Here is a 19,121-nt window from a genome sequence, read left to right as displayed (position 1 = left end):
AATTAATGAGATTAAACCATTTCATTCTTTATCTGCCCCATTTATTGCTTTTCTGTGCTTACTGTATTAAGTATTAGAAAGACTTAGATTAATTAATTGTGGAACTAACAGAGGCATGAAAGTCTCATATCACTACAAAAAGAAAGATAGCAGTAGAAACTTTAGTAGCAGCAATTCTTTGGAGATAGTTTCTCTAGTCAGCATAGCCAAAACAGGAAAATGGTTACAGGAAATTCAGGAGCGGCTCCCAGCGAAAAGAAGAGAAAGCTTAGCAACTACCAGCATCTGCCTGAGCAACCAGAACAAGGCATTAGCCTCAGGAAATGAAGGTGAGAGAGTGTTCTTGGGGCTTGGCTATTTCTGGTTTAGCATCAACATAAGGTTATGCACATACTGCAGAAAAGCACAATCTTCCTTCAGTTTGCTTAATGTAAGTGGAACAATTGGAGACAGAACAGCAGTGAAGTGTTAGCCCTGTGATTTGGACTTCAGTTTAGGCAAGCAATTCAAATTCAGCCCTGACCTCTCCAAGCTGATAGGAAAAAGCCATGGGTCTAGTCTATGGTTTCCAAGACAAACTTCCTGTTTATTACTGTTAAGACTTATCTTTTAGAGGCTGCTCTTGTGCCCAGGAGCAATCAGTACTTGAAACATGAGATTCAAAGCCAGCTTACTTCTCTGTGTCTAAATCTTGTTAGGTCTGAACTTTGCTGACATTTGATTACAGATTCTATTATATTCTTTAATTAATTTCATCATTAATTTCTTAATAAAAACCACCTGCCATAAAAAAGGGTATTTAACTTTAATTTCTGCTGTTCTTGATAATGGTCACAGTGCTAATTACATGAAAGACACAAAGTTATCTTTCTAGCTACCTAATGAACATAGAAATCACAGATGACATGATGTGCTGAGTTCTCACATGACACTTGCTCAGACTTAAATGTGACAGGACTCTGGCACAGAGAAATATCATGGGATTTGAGGAAAGCAGAGCATATCTCTGAGTACAGCCAGTGATAAAGGGGAGCCTGCCAGGAAGACACTGTTCCTGCCCCTTATGCCACTAGCAGACACATGGGTAAACTGGGAAGTCTGCTTAGGGAAATAAAAATGCTCAGTTCCTTTCTGCACAGCTCACAAGTTAAAAACCACAGAAGCTTCTTATAGAAGTCCAGACTTTGCAGAGAAGGATGGGTTCATTGAAGGATACTTGCCAGAGCACTGTTTTCCTGAATCCTGAAGAAAATCTGTAGCATAAAAATATGCTGCTTCTTTCTTAAAAGGAAGTACCATCTGCTGAAAAACAAACTCTTATCCCTCATAAAAATATTCTTGTTTCCTTGTGAATTTCTCTGATCTAATGCAGAATGGAGAATTTCCTTTTCCAGTGGATAGGAAAGGCATCTCTAATATGGAGGTATCTAAAGTTAAATAAATAAAATGGCCAGGTACAGCAAGAGTAACTGGAAAGGTCCATTTCCCAGTTTTCCTCCTGGTCACTGGCCAAAAGAAAGCAGGTGCTTCGGGCAGTAGCCAAAAGAAGTGTGACACAATAACACCTTGTGGCTCTCATCTGCACTCTGGGGGTCACAGATGCTGCCACCTCAACTTCTCATTAATTCCACACACTGAAACTCCCTGATTCCACACACCTGAAACTCCTATTTATTGGAAAAGATATATCCAATAAAGAAAAACAAAATCTAACCCAAAGTAATTTTCAAGTTCAATTCTAAACAAACAACTGGGCAGAGCTTTAATCATTGCAGGGTGTAAATTCTGGCATATGTGAACTTTAAGAAATACTAAAAATAATTCTAAAATTGTCTTCTATGGTGGGTGCAATGTCACAATCTGATATAATATAGAAAATCCTGTATTCCTCCTGAAATCATCATAAGAAGGAAAACTTGAAAATGAACAGAAATCTGCTCCACAGATTTTGTAAGAAATTCCATCAGTCATGAGAGAAAATTATAAACAGCTTTAAAGGCTCATTCTCTCTCGCAGAAAAAAAACCCTACTATTTTCTTTCTGCTTACAAAAAAGTAATAACTTATTAAAGTTGGGGTTTTTTGGGGTTTTTTTTGGTTTTTTTTTGTTTTTAAAGAGGATACTGTTTATGGTTTGTATCCTGTTCTGGAAATTTCTGATTTTTTAGCACCTGTTACTTAGATTAAAATAATTGGAAATCCTACACCATGAAATAGATCTCTCCCACCTTCCAAAGACAGCTAATGGATATAGAAAATGATCCAGTTCCTATTCAAGGGTCACAGCTATGAAGGGATGAAAACAGCTTTGGCAACAGAGGAAACAGAGGCAGTGTGGATACTGAGAGGGAGAGGATGGCAGAGACCAGGGCTAACAAATTTGGTGGAATATGACAGGGAAAACAATTTTTCATTTTTATTATATAAGCAAGTAAACTTTCTGCAGCTAGGCTAAATTAAGAACTTATTACAGATAAATCTCTGGGTTGTACTAGTACACAAACAACAGGTGAATTTCAACTGGACCTGGAAATACCAGTGGTGGATCAGGTAATCCCTCACTGGACTTTAATTTCATAAACACACAAAAATGGGTTCAGTCCCAGGCCAAATAATTTATCATTTGAACTAAATCCCTATTTAATTCCAGATCCCAAATGAAAATGGCTGCAATACCTGATTAGAACATATTGGAAAGCAATACTTTGAAATGTATGGGATTTTACTGGTCTTGACAGGCTAGCCACAGGAAGAAAAGCCGCAAGAACCAATATGCTTTCCTAATAGATGATAAATAAAAAATTTTAATGAAAATAACAAATTATTTCATATTTTTAGATAGCAAATTAGCATTATTCCCAAATCAGCTGTTATTTGCTCTATTACATAGATGTCATCATTTAGCATAAAAAACCTGAACTAAATTTCATTTGAACTTCTATGAAAATACTAATATTCTTTCTTTTTTAAAATACATGACACTTGTTACTAATGTTCAAAACAGAAAGCTTTTTTTTTCTTTTTTGTGCTGTTTAATTCAAGAACTGCTACATCTTGAGCTAAGAATAGTTCTGGGCTTATCTCTAATATGGTAGAGATCTCAAGAAGACATAAAAATGGGCAATAAAAATTACCAGAAGTACCAAATTACTTCCATGCAAGGAATGGCTAAATAGACTGGGGTCTCTCAACCTAAGAAAGACTGAGGGGGTCATAATTAAGAGCAGCATGGAAAGGATGAATAGGGAATGACAGTTCACTTTGTACACTGTCTCTTCCAATCCACAAGTAGGAGTCACCATGTGAAACTAGAACAGGGTAAGCAGAGAGAGATATTCCTTCAAACTTTACCTAATTAAGCTACTAAAGACTTTTCTGAAAGATACTGTGAATGCTAGAAAATACACACAGCTTCATGAGTAACTGCACAACTTCAAGGAAAGAAAAACCCCTGAACATCCATTTCATATTGTTGAATGCAGTAAGTTCACGTCCACTAAGGTCCCTGAACCTCAAGTTTCCAGCTGCAAATTGCAGAGGGTAAAGATTATACTTGGTCTGCTCTTACATTTTCTGTTGATATTGCTACTGCCAATATCAGAGCAAGAACTGGGCTAGAAGGACCTCTGGTCTGCCCAAGTATGGTCATTTTTATGAACTGTTTAAAATCTATTTTAGAATTTAATGCAAAAGAGTACCTGAGTTCATTCTAAGTGAATCAAGCCCAGCTGCAAGCTCCCATTGAAATTCACGGTCTCTTTATACCTTTTAGCTTCATTATCCAGTATAATAATTTGATTCACCATTATTATTTACTCTATCTTTCACTATCTCTGAATGTTTTATTGTTTTGTATTAAGCCAATCAACTCGTACATTCATCTCCCTTGGAAATTCTCTTTCAATAATAAAATATTCTGCTAATGTGACAAGCTTGCCTTCTTGGTCTACACTGATTAATATGGTTATACAAGAGAGGGAGTTTTTAAATCTGCTTTCATAAGCAATCTAAAACACAATTATTTTGTGAGACACTTTTGTTTGACATTTTACATTACCATAGCCTGTAGCTGTTTATCCTGCTTTAAACTAAAAAGAAGTATCATTTTATATTTCAATTTTCTACTCGTTTTTATATAATTCAAAGGTCACCTCTTTGTGCCCTGGTCACTTACACATCTCATTTTCCTTCTTTTACTCAAAGCAAAATTCTGACCCTACCTCCACACCACGAGTCTGAAATTTCACCTGCCATACAGCATTCCTTTATCCAATGACCCAGTATTAAAACTAGGCTTCTCATCAATACCTCTAGAGAGCATGGCTTTTAAAAGTGGAGCCTCAAATCAATATTTAAGAATCTGTTTTACCATCTGCACTGAGTTGCTGCAGCTTGTCACAAACCACAAGGGAGGGTGCATTAGTGCTGAAAGGCAAAGCCAGATCAATAGCTAAAGATCAGTGGGTGGGAGCTTCACTACAGAGTTGCTTAGATTAATATAACTTTGCCAGTGAGTTTGTTAATAAAGAGAAATGGTGCTAAAGAGCAAAAAGGAATTGAAAAAACACAAAGCCAATCTAGAAGATCAAGCCTCTTTACAGCTGGGTCTCACAAAGACTTATGTGCATGCTTAATGCCACGTGTTGTGAGCAATCCCAAGGAGTTAACGGGACATAAAACTACTACTGCTCTACAGACAAACTGATGTGTAAGTCTTTCTGATCTTGATAAATAAGATTAGTTACAAGTGGGTTTTTTTTCCCCTAGTGAAATAAGATCTTGAAAGCTGATTTCAAGAGACATTAAAAAGTAATATTTGCTGCTATTAAAAAAATTAGGCAAACGAGACAAGAATTTTAATAGACTGAATAATTAAATCAATCTTACAGCAATTATTTGCTTTATCTCTGTGTGGTTGGAGGAGATGGGGTTAATGAAACACCTCTTCAATCATAAATCATTTACCATTGCTTCAGGCTTTTCTCTTTCCTCCGAGTATTTGATAGCTAGAAGTATATAAATCAGGTGTTTTCTTCCTCAGATTTAATTTTAACATCTCTTGCACAACTGAAGGAAATATTACCTAGACATAATTGTGTTTCTGTAGAATCATTTTTGAATTTTCATTAGCCATGTCTTAAATGTCTTTATTTAAATGTCTTTATACATTCATCCAAACTGAGCAGAATGAAAGCTTTGGAGCCCATGCTAAAGGCAATCTGTTACCAGATTTCAGTGGGATTCCTGCACAAGGAAAGATCCATTCCAGGACCTAGTTTAGCATGCATGAAATTGTAGTAACAGACCTTTAGTGACAGTCATAATTACAAAATTATCAGGATACATTTTTTCATTGGGGATATAAAATCAGCAATGCATATATGCCTTTGTAGTGCATGCTTAAAAATAAATCCAGAACTAGGATAAGGAGAACAAGTCTTCATCAAGCATGAGGTCACATAATTTCAGAAGCTCAGATAAGTTTCACTCCTGTCACATGAAAACTTGCAGATTTTGCCCGAAGTGGACATCATTTTGACAGGGGCCTCTCTATGCACAAAGGGAGAGTAATGACTGTCTCTCTCTCAGACAACATGAGACCTGACATGAGACCAGATGCAGAAATAAAAACTGTATTTTAGATGTAAAGCTCACACAGAAGAAAAACAAGTTGTCTCTTTTTCAGTCAGACAATAAGCATCATTCATTTGGAAAGGTCAATATTAATTAGCAAATCCAGGAGGGATAGACTGTCACAGGCTTTTTTGTGCATCTGGTTGTTCTCTGTTGCAAATGAAAGATAATCCATATTTAGTCAGAGGTCTGAAAGGTGTCTTGTCCCTGAAATTCCAACCTGCTTTAAACAACTGGTAAATATAACTAATTTAATTTTAAAAATTCGACATGTTTAAGTAGATTATCCTTGATTTGTGTTTTGGCTGCTTCCATGATTCTGAATTCTTTAAAATCAAAGGTAATCTCAGAAAAGCCCACCAGATAACCCAACTGAGTCACATGCCTGACTGACAGGACAGCGGCATTTATCCTTGGAGAAAGGCTGGCATTTCCTTCAGGCCTGGATTTCAAATAAAAATGTGGAAAAGGAATCTCAATGGAAAAAACACCCCCTTAATCTTTGACTGGCATCTCTGAGTCACAAGACAAACCCGGAATTCACTCTGCACTGCTCTGGAAACCATTTTACGCTTTTTGGATCCTGATTGTCCCGCCCATGGGGTTGGGATGCACCAGCTGAGAGGCTTCTCTGCATTCAGGGAGAGGCCAGGGAAGATGGTTGTTGGCATTGCCTGTCACCTCCAAATCCTTCCATGGTCAAAGGCAGGAGAGCTCTAAATGGCTCCTGCTACAGACCCAGGGGACACAAGCTTGAGATGTCTGTCTGGAGGACAGAAAGCACCAACTCATGGTGACAGAGGCTAACACTATATAACCTCAAAACTGGTGTTTTTAAGATCACCACAGCACACAGAGCAATAAGCTTGAAACTGCAGCTCCTCTTTCCTCAAAGTATTTTGCTGTAAACTTTGCACATGGGTAATGGACAATTAGAAATAGTGGTTTAGTCTACAAATACATATTAAGAAATGAATACTAAAAACCCCCTAAAGAAACATACAGAATTTAAATAAATGACTACAGCTTCTGAAGTATGCAATGACTTTAAGATGTTAAGGCATGAAATATCAATAGGAGTTATACTCTTGATGGTTTAAATTTCCATATTACATAACTATACAGTTTATATTTACTATTTAATAATGGTTTTAATAATTCTGATGAACTATTGAAAAAGCGCTTTATTTCTTTTCTGACTTCACATGCTCAGTTTTCTTTAACTGACTTCTTTATTGTATGGTTTGTTGAAACAGCCATATGTACTTATCTAGCCTACCAGCTGTTTAGAAAAATGATATTAACTCCGTGAACATTTATGAGGATCTCTGAACATAATATCAGCAATAAAAAAAAAATAATAACCAAAATAGCAACTATTTGCTAATTGAACAAATGCTGCCGCAAGTATATTTTTAGTCAGGATGATCATACTGCAACAGTATCCCTATGCTTGTCTTCCTTGACACCTGAACCCCTTTGCATAAAAGTTAATGGAATTTGAGGTGGGGGTTAATTCTTTTATTTCTTCAATGTTCCCCCCTGACTGCTGACACAGATTTCCATATACTGCTTTTTTCCTACACTGCACTGCCATGCATGTTGCCTGATGACATCTTAAAGGCAATCTTTGGGCGCTTTGGCAAGTACACTATTTAGGTGAAAAGTTCCATATTATTTAAATTAATTCCCTGTTTGTTGCTGCTTGAGTCTGACTTTCATAATTTTAATCTTTACCTATAACACTGTGGACTGCAAGAACACCTTCCTCAGTCTCACTCCTCTAATATTCTAAACAAGCAGGGATGTTCATCTCTTTGGCACCTCCTCTCCAACAGTTTTGATGGCATCCTCTCCCACTGCTTGCAAAGTCCGACAATAACTCGGAACAACATTACGTATGTACCTGCTCAATGGGTACAGAGTGGTCTTTCCCTGATACACATTTGCAATGACTACATAAGATTTTCTTGTGATCCTCACTCAACACTGTGCAATCTGTTACAGAGCTATTATAAGAAGCAGTTTCAGGTTGTCTATTAGAGATACAACAAATTTTATCACACTTTATCAGTATCTCAACAACTATTTAAAATTCAGCTACTGACCTGATATGTTTTTCAATGCCTTATAAACAGATTTGGTGGTCTGAGGTAATTTTTCTAAGGGACAGATATCCCAACTACAACTCACAAAGATTCCACAGGAAAGCTAGTTTTGGGGTTGTGCAATAAAGTTAATTGCAGATGGATTACACAAATTGGCAGCTTGCTATTAAATCTCAGCATAGGCATCAAGGATGAGTACATATGGAGGAGTCTCATTTTGTCCATGTCAAAGCCACAGAGATTTATAAGGAAGCCTCGTAGTGCTGCTTGCACTAATGCTGAAAAGAGATATTCTGCCACTAAGCTTAGAAAACCAGAAATCTTCAAGCCATTATAATTTATTAAGATCCTGTGATGGTTGACTTACACTACAGACATTAATATGTAATTTATTTTTACAGTATGGCACAGTAATTATTCATAGCACTCTCTAAACATGTACAAATGGAAGGGCTTTTCCCCCAAGAGCTGCGATGGACTTTGTGAGAGCTACAGAAATTTGAATAAATAAGGGGAAAAGGAGTAAATTAAAAAGTTCACAACAGAAGCTCATTATCCAGGTGTTTTTGTTAAGTGTTACATTGTATCTTTTATCCCTAAAAGTATGTACATCCATTACAATCTTGGAACAGCATCTGAAATACAGCACACAGTGATACTAGACTGTGCTGAGAAAGCAGGGATGTATGCCACAATGTGAGGGTTTACAGCAACTCCAGTTGTGGTGTTTGGCTTGAAAAATGAAGTCAGTTGTGGGGAAAGACTGAAAGACAAGGCAAGCTAGGAGAGCAGGGTACTGATCATGCATATGTACCATCTGTAAATTTAGCAACTGTAAAGAGGGATCAGATGCACAGTCAAGGTACCAGAGAGATAATCATGCAAATACTTGATTTTGCAGACTTTTTTTGATATATCCTTTTAGACTGCAATTGGCTGTATATAATTCACTTTGCCTGTCTCTGAGAGCTACACTGACACCACTCCAATCAGCAGTACATGGGCCTACTCCTTTTAACACTTTGGAAGTTCTACCATTGCTGTATCAATTTTGTACTGCACACGCTCAGATTCTCAATGAGCTTGACTTGACTTCAGTGCAGCAATGCTACATTAAATGGCTATTTTCTAACTCATAGATCTGGAAAATGGGGTTTAATCAATGACCATTAGACCCTGCACTCCCTTCTGGCATAAAATGCCTTCTTTCATCCAGCATTGCTGTATTGTGGCTTTAATAAGTTCTGATTGGCATTTGCCATTGAGTTACAGGAGCATGGAGGCCTTATTAGCAGGAAGAAATGGAAGTATTACAGAACAAAACAATTAAGTGGGACAAGATAACTCACAGCATTGTGTCAGACTGTGTCATGCTTACATTTCACTTCATGGTACTGAATTGCCCCTACAAGTACAAGGAGATACAGCTAACAAAGGTAAAACACTTCTCTGCATGTGAAACTGTCCTTGAAGGTTATTTTTTATAATTGGACACATCCTAAGAGGTTCTGAGCATGTGCATTTCTCTTTGCAATCAAAAGGTCTAGTCATAGGATTTTTATTAAATTCACTTCAGTTTTAAAAATAGCCTATGTATGAAACCTGTGCACCACTTATGTCATTTAAATCTTTGCATACTTTTTCCTCCCCTCTGGCCCTTACTAATAAGATCTGCCTGCTGAATGGCATAAAACCTCTCATGTGCTCTGGTACTAAAAGAATTTCTCTTGAATTTCCTTCCAATGTTTCAGCATGACAAAAGAAACTGATGACCTAATTCGGTGAGATGAAGGTGTCCTGGAGGAGCCCTTGTCCTAAAGGTGACTAAAGCAGAGCCACCACAGTTCACTCATGAGGTCCTCAGCTTCTCAGCAGCTACCCAGACAATGCCTTTGTCTGGGCATTGTCAGACTCAGGACATTAGGAACAAACAGGTGGTTTGCACAAGGCAATGTGCCCAGGCTTGCCAGATTACTGGTGGGAAGAACCACAGTCTGTCTTCTCTAGACCACGAAGAGCTGATAGTGAGACAATATAAACATACGTTTTTCTTCAACTTTTACTTTGAGAACAAAGATAGTGACATATTTTTAAATTTTACTTTCTTTTTCTTATGTAGATTTCAGACAGGAACTATCATGATTTGGTGGTTCATCTAAAAATTTCACAGGCTACATAAGATCATGTAGGATGTATAACAACTTCTATACCAACACGATTTTTTTCTTCCCCTCCTTCCTCCCTCCCCCCCCCACCCCTGTCCTGATTACTTATTGCATTTCCTCTGAGTTTGTTCAGACATAATATTGAAAAAATACATATAGAGAATGTGGGACTAAATTTTTAGGAAGGATACTGAGATTTCCTGGTTGAGAAAACAGATTCAAAATTTGAAGGCAGCCTGACAATCAAAATTCACTTGCTCTATCATTGAGAACCAGTGCATTCAAACCAGTATGCTCATCTACTTAAATACTCCCTCATCCTCTGATTTGTTAGGAATCCTCTTTATTTCATTAGAGTTCTGGGTTCTTCACTGATCCCTGCAATAAGAACTGTAAGGGCAACCAGTCACAGACACAACCATTACCAAGTTCATAGCTAATACTTGCACAGGTGAAAAAAATTCTTCTTTTTGTTGTTTTCTTTTCAAATGTGCCTGCAAGTGAGAAAATGATACAGGGTATGAACCCATCTATGTGCTGTCTGTGAATAGTAAGACTTCAATGCCATCTGGGGCTCGATGGAGCAAGGACTTACGCTTGGAATGTTTGTCACAGAGAGCTGATGCCCTCATGTCGCAGAGTCTCAGGGATCCTTTGCTGCTGCTGTAGACAAAGAGATTGCAGTGGTGGGGATGGAACTCAGAGGCTGTAATCACTTCTGTCAGGTCCTCCATATTGGCTGGCTTTATATCTACAATGTCTGAATGGAAGTTTCATCAAGAAAAATGCAGGTAAACCATGGCTCTTACTTGAAGGAAGCATGCAAATGTAAACACATGTAATGCTTTTAAAGATACATTCATTTGTTTGGCAGCAGTACAGTTTTCAATTTCCATACCTGGCCCACTTAATACCATACCCAAAGAGCAATGTAAAACTCAAAGTCTGCACAGTTTTACTGCAGATGCCATTAGCAGGTCACCATTTATCCATGCTGTGCAAAGACATCAAAGAAACAGTGTTGCAGGGACACAGAATTCTCACTTCAATTCTTCACTGAAGCTAATAGAGAACAGCTAGCTATATTTCCTGTACTTGCTATTGAAACCACTGCTCTATCTCCGATAATGCTGATTGAGAGGGAATAATGCATAGCTCAGATCTGCTCACTCCAGTCAGGCTCACTGGCTTTTATGATTATGCAACTTAAGCAAAAAAGTACATGTAGCTTAAGGTAAAAGGCCCCAAAAAAAGAAAAAGGTGCTTTTCATTGCAAAGGCACGTGTAGCAAACACAGAAGTATTTATGTAGACAATTTTTGGTGAATATATGCTAAAACAATTACCTTTAAAAAAATTATGCACAGTATTAGGTTTGCTATTTGAATACTTACAAAGTAGTATCTGAAATGGCATTCTTATGTTTTTTATGTAAATGACATCCACCACCAAAATCAGTATGAATTTCTGTGACTGAGAACCATACAACCAAATAATTTAAGTGGACATGATCTGGAACAAAAATACATCAAATATCTAATTTTCCAAGCACAAACTTACTAGCTAGATCACCAAAGATTACCCACATGAGGTGTAACTCACATGGTGCCTCTCCAACACTTGTATCTCCACTCATATACATTACCTGCTTTAAAACCCAGGAGCCACACTGAGCCCATGTTTGGAGGACAAGGCCAGTCTGTGCAAGACAGCTTACAGAGAAAAGAATGAAAGTAAGAGCCTCATGAGGGGGCTGGAAGAAAGCAATAGATACACAAGCACAAAATGAAAGACGGATATATATATATATATATATATATATATGTAAAGCAATATATTTAAATAAGATTGTCCATTTTCACATGGCCCTCAGCAATCTGCTACAGATAAGCCACCCAAATGTTAACAAATCCTTCAAACTATTTTACAGATGAGTTTGTGCAAGAAGCAATAAAGGATTTGCATAAGATCACTTGGGAAATGCATGACAGAACAAACCCAGATCTACTGAGTCCCAGTGCAGTGCCCTAAACACAAATCATCTCAGTGCCTGGATTCCCTGAACATAAAATTTGAATCAGCTGACGTTCAAAATGTAAACATCTCAGAGGATAAGATATATGAGAAAATCTGTTTTATGGATGGTAAGAGAAATCATATATCATGGTACTAAGCCTCTTTCTGTTCCCACTTCCCAAATGAAGACCCATCAACGACCTTTGATTGATTTCTGTGGGAATGGGATGTAGTCTATCACCACCTTAACACACCATACTTTGATCTTTCCCAAAAATATAGGTCTGGAACATTACAGTGAAATAGTACAAAAGATTCAGAGATAATTATCTTGATGACTGTGCACACTGTTGTGGTTTTGCCTTTTTTTTTCTTCTTTTCCCCATGTGTTTTAGAAAGGAAAATATCAGCAAAACTATTAATATCTTGTGACATTTAATAACAACTGGGAATGAATTAATGTTGCATTTTAACTGCATTCCTACTTGTACTATCACATTTGCATCCATCTCTAAGAATCCATCATGATTAATAAAAGTGTAATGAATGTTAAGATGTAGAAACATTGATTTACCTATTTTATAAAGTATCACTAAATTACCTTTATTCAGTTATGTGTATTTGGTTAATTTTTTGCAAGAAACACCTTTAAACAAAAGCAGTTGCTTTCTGGGATTGAATTCCTTTGTGGAGTTCAGAGAAATTATGGCTACTCAATAGAAGAATTTTACCTCTCAACAGAGAGATGAATAATTGCTGAGTGGTGAGAAAGATATAAAATATAAATGGAGTATATGAAACAGTCATGGTAAGTATCATTTTTCTGGATGCTGAAGACACTATCGATGAATTTCCTTTCATTGTGTAAAATGAATAAACCTATGCTGAATAATGAAATTAAATATTCCATCCTCCTGCCAGAAAAGCAGAAAATACTTGAAACATACTGCATTTCCAGACGTGATCTAAATCTCCACTGAGAATCTCATTTGCCTACTGAGAACCATAGCAAAAATGAAAATTCATGATTTCACTAGATTAAGAAAAATAGAAACAGTAACAATGTATTGAAGTAAACAACCAAGGGACTAGAGAGTTGCAGATGAGATTTACCCCAAATGCATTTGTAATAATAGATGGAAAAACAGCCTTTGTTTTGACAGCTACAGAACCCAATATATCAAAAGAAGAATATGTTACACAAAAGAACATTTTCCTCCTCTCATGATTTTTGCCATCTATTTGAAAACAATCAAGTACAGCTTGACATGTGATGTGTGGGAACTGTATTTAAACTAGCATGAAATGGTAAGGGCAAGCATCTCCCATGAGACATTTCTCATTTCTATTTTCTATCTTCCCTTTGTGTCTTGTCTTCCTTTTAAGCACAGTATTGCATGGCAGGAAAAAATAATAAAATGCAAAAAAACCCTGAACAGACAGTGTGCTTCAGAAACAGGGCCTTTGGTGAACTTGAAAAGCATGAAACAGAGGGAATCTGGCAGAAACTGATTAAATGAAAATTCCACTGCTAAAGAGAAAGCTATGGTAATAGCACAAATCTGTAGCTGTCTCCTACATTACTGCCTTCCCCTGCAGTCAGATCTTGTGGAGGGCTGTCTCGAGTGGGGCACTGTCCTTCTCCCACACTGCACTCACCTCTGAAATACCAGTCACATCTGACTCTTGTTGCACCACATGTGATCTGCTTCACTTTCAGAGTATAGAAAAAACACCTAGGACCAAATGCATCTAAGACAGAAAGAACAGAGAGTTCAGTTCACCATTGGCAGTGTGCTTAGATATAATTCTATTGTCCTAAATAAGTCAGTGTTTCTGTGATGTAACAAAAAAAAATGCCCCTAAGAAAATGAAAAAGATGTTAATATTGCTTTGACTCCCACACATGCTTGACAAGAACAAGGCATTTAGATCCCTGGTGGATACTTGCACTAAGGGAAGGTTGAACTTGCACCTCACCAGTGATGGGCTAGAATGCACTAGCCATCTTTTTTTTCATTAACATTAAAACAAGGAACAGAAAATATCTTCTTGCTTGCAAAAAACAGAACAAGTCCTTCCCCCTTAATTATTTGCTATCTTACATACCAGACCTGTCCTCCACTCCTTGGCTCCATGGAACAGGACAAAGCTATGAAGAGGCCAGCAGACTTTGTAGATGCTCTCCACAGCAAAATGGAAATAAAAGGTCGAGTACTCTTGGCAACTACAATGGCAAGAGATTATGTTCTCATCTACTAACAGTTGGGTTAGTAGAGCTATAAAAGCAGGAAAGGCAATTTTGGGAAAGGCAACAAAGCTACTCTAATGCAATGTAGCCTTAAATTTGGCTGAGTTGCCTTCCCAAAGAGCAGAAGTGTAACAAAGGAGATTGAGCAGGGCAGGGCCTGGCTGCAAGGAAGCTTTAGGGAAAGATCTGAGGGAGGGGGAAGGGGGAGAGAATAAAACCTCCAAGAGAGGAAAGAGCATAAGGAAAGGCATGATTAACAACCTGCAATGATATGCAGTGTGAGGAATGTGATCTGAGTACACGATTCAGTTATATGGTATGTTTAGTTCTAATCCAGTATTGTGTGCTGCTGCTGTGCAGCTGATAGCAAAATGAGGATAACAGGAGGAAGAAAATTTGTTCCATTGCCTCTGGGCCACTGATCTAACAGAAATATTCCCCTCTGGGAGAAGTCACTTCAGAAAGTTTCTTTTATTGCAGGTTACAAAGTTGACCCTCACCATGATCCAAAATTCGTATTAATCAGACTTCTCCTCTTGATCAGCTAGAATATAAATGAGCATGCCTGCTTTATGCTCATGCCAAAACATGTATAATGAGAATGTGGAAAATACACAGAGTTCCTGCTGAGCAAAAAAGGTCCCAGAATAAGTTTCCTTGTATGATAATGGAAACATAGCAGCCTCCTCAAAACAGATTAAATTCCCTTTGAAGTGAACAGTATGCATAAAGAAATAGCTACTTCGTCTTCTTGAAACCATCAAGGAATTCTACAAGAAACTGAATTTTGTAGAGAACAAATTTGTAGCTCACAAGCTATAGCATATAGAGGATTGAATCTTCTATCACTATTTTGGAATAATTTTTAAATGACTTTTGGGTAAACTGCAAGAAAGAAATAGTTTTTATGGTCAGAAGAAGGCTCGAGAAAAAAAATTACTTGCCCTCCTTCCCCCTTTATTCAACTGCAATGGAGGAGGAGAGGCTTTCTTTAGAAAGCTAGACAAAATTTTCCATAATAACTTCACAAGGAAAACAAAACTCTCATCTTTCTTATTTCAATATATGCTGATATGATACTTCATTTTTATCTCTGCGTGGGACTTAGGTTTTTGCAAATTTAAGCATTTTCAAAAAATAACCTTCAGCATAACATATCTTTCCAAACCTGGCTGTTCCCTGTGTTTTCCACAGAGGTTTGTTCAGGTTACTAATTTTGTCGGCATCTCACACCTACATTTCAGCCTAGCCTGAGAAAGATTCACTGACTAGCAGTTGAAATCAATAGCAATTCATGGAAGCTGCCAGGGCTTGAGTTTAGAGTAATTGATTACTGTGGTCCTGCTGAGGCTCTACACTTTTAATATACGGATTTCTCTGAGTGGTTTCCCCTGCTAGTCAGTTAGTGCACACTATTTTCATTACAAGGAGGGAACTGTGATGCCTACAAATCAAGCTCTACCAGTTTTACACTTCCTACATGATGGTTATAGCATTCCTACACCATGTGCCAGTTGAGAAAACCAATTCCAAATGGCTCCAGCTTTCTTCCAGGCTGGATACATTAGGCCTCAGTGTGCTTGACAACATCATGATATGACTATATCAATCTTATTATCAACAAAGGAGCAAGCCCTAACTTTTAAATAATCATCAACTCACTCCTTTCTTCCTGCTTCCTATAGATACACTCTATGTTTTCACTGTTGAATGACAATTCCACAATAGGCATCACTTGACATTATGGACAGCACTGGATATGGTCCAGCTGCTCAAGCTCTGTATTTCAGGCCTGCTGTCCAAGAGTCAAGGGGTCCTGAAACGAACTGTCAATAGGTTAATAGATGTGACCTTTTCTTCAAATTCCAGTGTTTTATTTTATGCAAAGAGAGTATTTATATTCCAAGTACTCCTAATAGCCACAGTGTCAATGTTTTCCATTGCATGGCATTTGCCCAGTGCTCCACTAAAAGCATGTACTATATGGGTTTTATTAGAAGCCCAAAGAGTTGCAACTACATTTTCTGTATCATTTGACTCTTCTGGACCACAAGCATGAACTGCAAAAGTGTATGCTCCTCCCAGCTGCCTTGAACCTAATATCTGTTAGTGCAAGATATTGATCCACACTAAGTTGTACAGTGTCTGCCCAATTCTATTTTTAACTCCATGGTATTTATAACAGTGATTCTTCAGCCATCATACTGGAGTTGGGAACTTTGGCAACAGTGTAACACTGGTGGTGATTTACTGAAAATACCAATTTAGATGACTTGATTTTGACTGGAAATAAAATGTCTTTATCAAAGGCTTTCTGAGAGTGTCATTACAATAGTACAACAGTACAATAGTACAAAAGCTTCTGTAGTTTTCCTCATATCAGGATTATGAGATACAGAAAGAGTAAAAAACACTATGGGGCCTGTTAGCTCTATGTGGAAGGCCAAACCATAGTCAATTATGTTAGGTGCTGTGCAAACACAAAGTAAAGGGATTGCTCACGATACAAAGAACATGTACAAAGAGCATACAAAGAAGAGATTAAGTAATGTTAACACAGTTCTGTGGACTTTTGAGGTTTCTTAAATCAAGGATTACAGGTTAAACTAGATTATAAAGAGCTGTTAGTAAAAGAAGGAAAGTCATGGTCCTAGCTAAAAGGCTGCAGTAGTAATAAACTTTCCACCTATTCAGCTAGAACTAGCCACAAAAGAGAATTTGGCTGTGTTAGCTAAACAAGAGGTTGAGATCTAGCTCATCCAGAGACAGGACAATATATTCAATACATGCTCCTGTATTATTGGCAGTGCACTTTTATACAGTGTGGGTAATAAGGGGTCTGCACACTGGAATGATGCTTCTTGGGCAATGGCCTCACATTTATCCTCAGCATACCACTGTCAGTACAAGATGGCCCATGTCTCCTCACAGTCTAGCATGTAATGCTCCAGCTAGAGTCATGCCTAGTTTTGCTCTCTATTTCTGCCTTCTAACACCAGAAAACTTACAACACATGAAGATCACAAGGGTGAACACTCAGACCCTTTCTATGTGTTTAGGAACCAAGATGTTACTGATTTATCTGGCAGCTGATAGAACAGAGAGCCTCAGGATGATGGGACAACAGCTGTTCAAGAATGAAACTTAAATATCCAACTTCTGAGCCAAAGCTGAAACTTCTCAAGTTTTATTTGGAACTGGAGATACATAGCAAGAAATTCAAAGTAGTATTAGAAATATTTTCCATTCATTAGGTTTAAAGCAGAGTCAGTATTAGTGCTAATGTTTTACAGAAAATGAAACTGAAGCAGGAAGTGGCAAAGGCTTGGCACAGGTTAAGAGCCAGCAAGACTGGATTTCGATCTAGTGGCCTCTCTCCTCCCTACCTGCAGCTGTCCAGTCACGGCAGGATTCACTCAGTTCTCTCCTTGATTAATTGGTTTTGAGAGGTTATTATTATTCTCATTATTACATTTGTCTTTTGCAACTTTCTCCCAAGATTCATTCTGAATTTGAGAGATCTCATTCTGATTTTTGCAATATCAGAATTACTTTGCTCTCTCCTATTATCTTGATAGGATAATAAGAGATGGCAACAAGAAAGATCTGAATCTCCATGACACAAAAATTACTTGAAAAAAGAATCAACATCTTTCATATGTACTTAGTAAAATTTTAGGAAATTCCTTTTACTGCCATAAATTCAGTAAAAATCAGACTTTGCACTATGCAAATTGCAGAAAAACAACTCTAGTATATAAGAGAAACTGCCTATGGAGTAGCTGCAATATTTGACTTAGTGTTGAAAGCAGAGAATTGTAAAGTAGCACTGGTAGGAAAGGTAGGAAAGAGATCATTTTAAATGGTGCAGGTCACATCCAAACTTTATCGTAGATAGGCCTGTTCCAACACAGTGCAACCAGTGATTTACTTAGAGAATAATGAATTTAGAAGTAGCTACTGGAAAACTTTAATTTATTTAGGAATGGAAATTTTGGCTCATTTTTTTGAAAAGAACACCCACATTTTCAACTGTAAACACAGTTACATGCCTGCTTTAGCAACAACCATATGCAGATTGAAATTTTCAAGAGCAAAGACATCATTATCTGCGTATACACAGCTGAAAGAAAAGTTAAGTGGATGAATCAACAGAGGAAGACCTGCCTTCATAAATACACACCTGCAGTCAGTCACGAAAGATTACAAAGTCATATTTAGTTCATATATTTGCATATTAATTGATTGTGATTTGTCTGAAACTACTGTGGCATGCTTAATGTTACATTCGGAACACAAATACCAGAAGAGCCTCAGGTACAAATAAATTATTAACAGAAGAGCACTGTTAAGTCCCTGAGCTGAGCTTCTCTTAGGCAGTGTTGTTCTATGTAGTATGGTTAAGTGGCATCATGTTCTACATACTAGCAAAGGTTCCAAGAAAAGACTGATTCAACATTAATAAGGCAAGGATAATTTATAAACAAAAGCAATATAATCTCATAGTTCACAAACCTTTCCTGAAATACATTAGATGCTTAACAGAAAACTGAGAGGGATCTACTTAGTTTACTGAATAGAGTCCCTGGTAGTACAGAGAAATATGACATATAAAATTCCTCAAACTCCATCTTAAAAATAGCCAGAGATTTATTTTCCCACGTAACTTGGAAATAAGAGATGAAATGCCTTTCTTTTCTTCTTTTCATATACCTATATGCTATCACATAATTCCTATCAAGAAATTTCTTCTTGGTAATTACTAAAATCCCATGCAGCTGAGGACGATCTGTCTCTTAAATAAAAGCAGAAATTCCAGCTGGAGGGTATAGACTCTTTAGAGATTTTGGTTGTGCCTTTTTTTTTTTTTTCAATATGCAACTTATTCTTTCATATACATTTCAGAAAACCCTAATACAGTAGTATTTGTAACACACTAGGCTGGAGAA

General features: G+C 37.3%; 1 protein-coding gene across 9 annotated transcripts in view; it reads right to left on the bottom strand.

Moving 5' to 3' along the window:
- Positions 1–19,121, bottom strand: part of PPP2R2C (protein phosphatase 2 regulatory subunit Bgamma) — a 191,698-nt gene that overhangs the window by 19,489 nt on the left and 153,088 nt on the right. For all 9 annotated transcript variants that reach the window (XM_021550758.3, XM_021550759.3, XM_077782747.1 and 6 more), the window contains one exon: positions 10,502–10,666. In XM_021550758.3, coding sequence (XP_021406433.1) covers positions 10,502–10,666 — 165 coding nt within the window. The remainder of the gene's footprint in view (positions 1–10,501; positions 10,667–19,121) is intronic.

Source organism: Lonchura striata, chromosome 4, assembly GCF_046129695.1.
Source record: "Lonchura striata isolate bLonStr1 chromosome 4, bLonStr1.mat, whole genome shotgun sequence".
NCBI classification, from domain to species: domain Eukaryota; kingdom Metazoa; phylum Chordata; class Aves; order Passeriformes; family Estrildidae; genus Lonchura; species Lonchura striata.
This window is presented reverse-complemented; position numbering and strand designations above follow the sequence as displayed.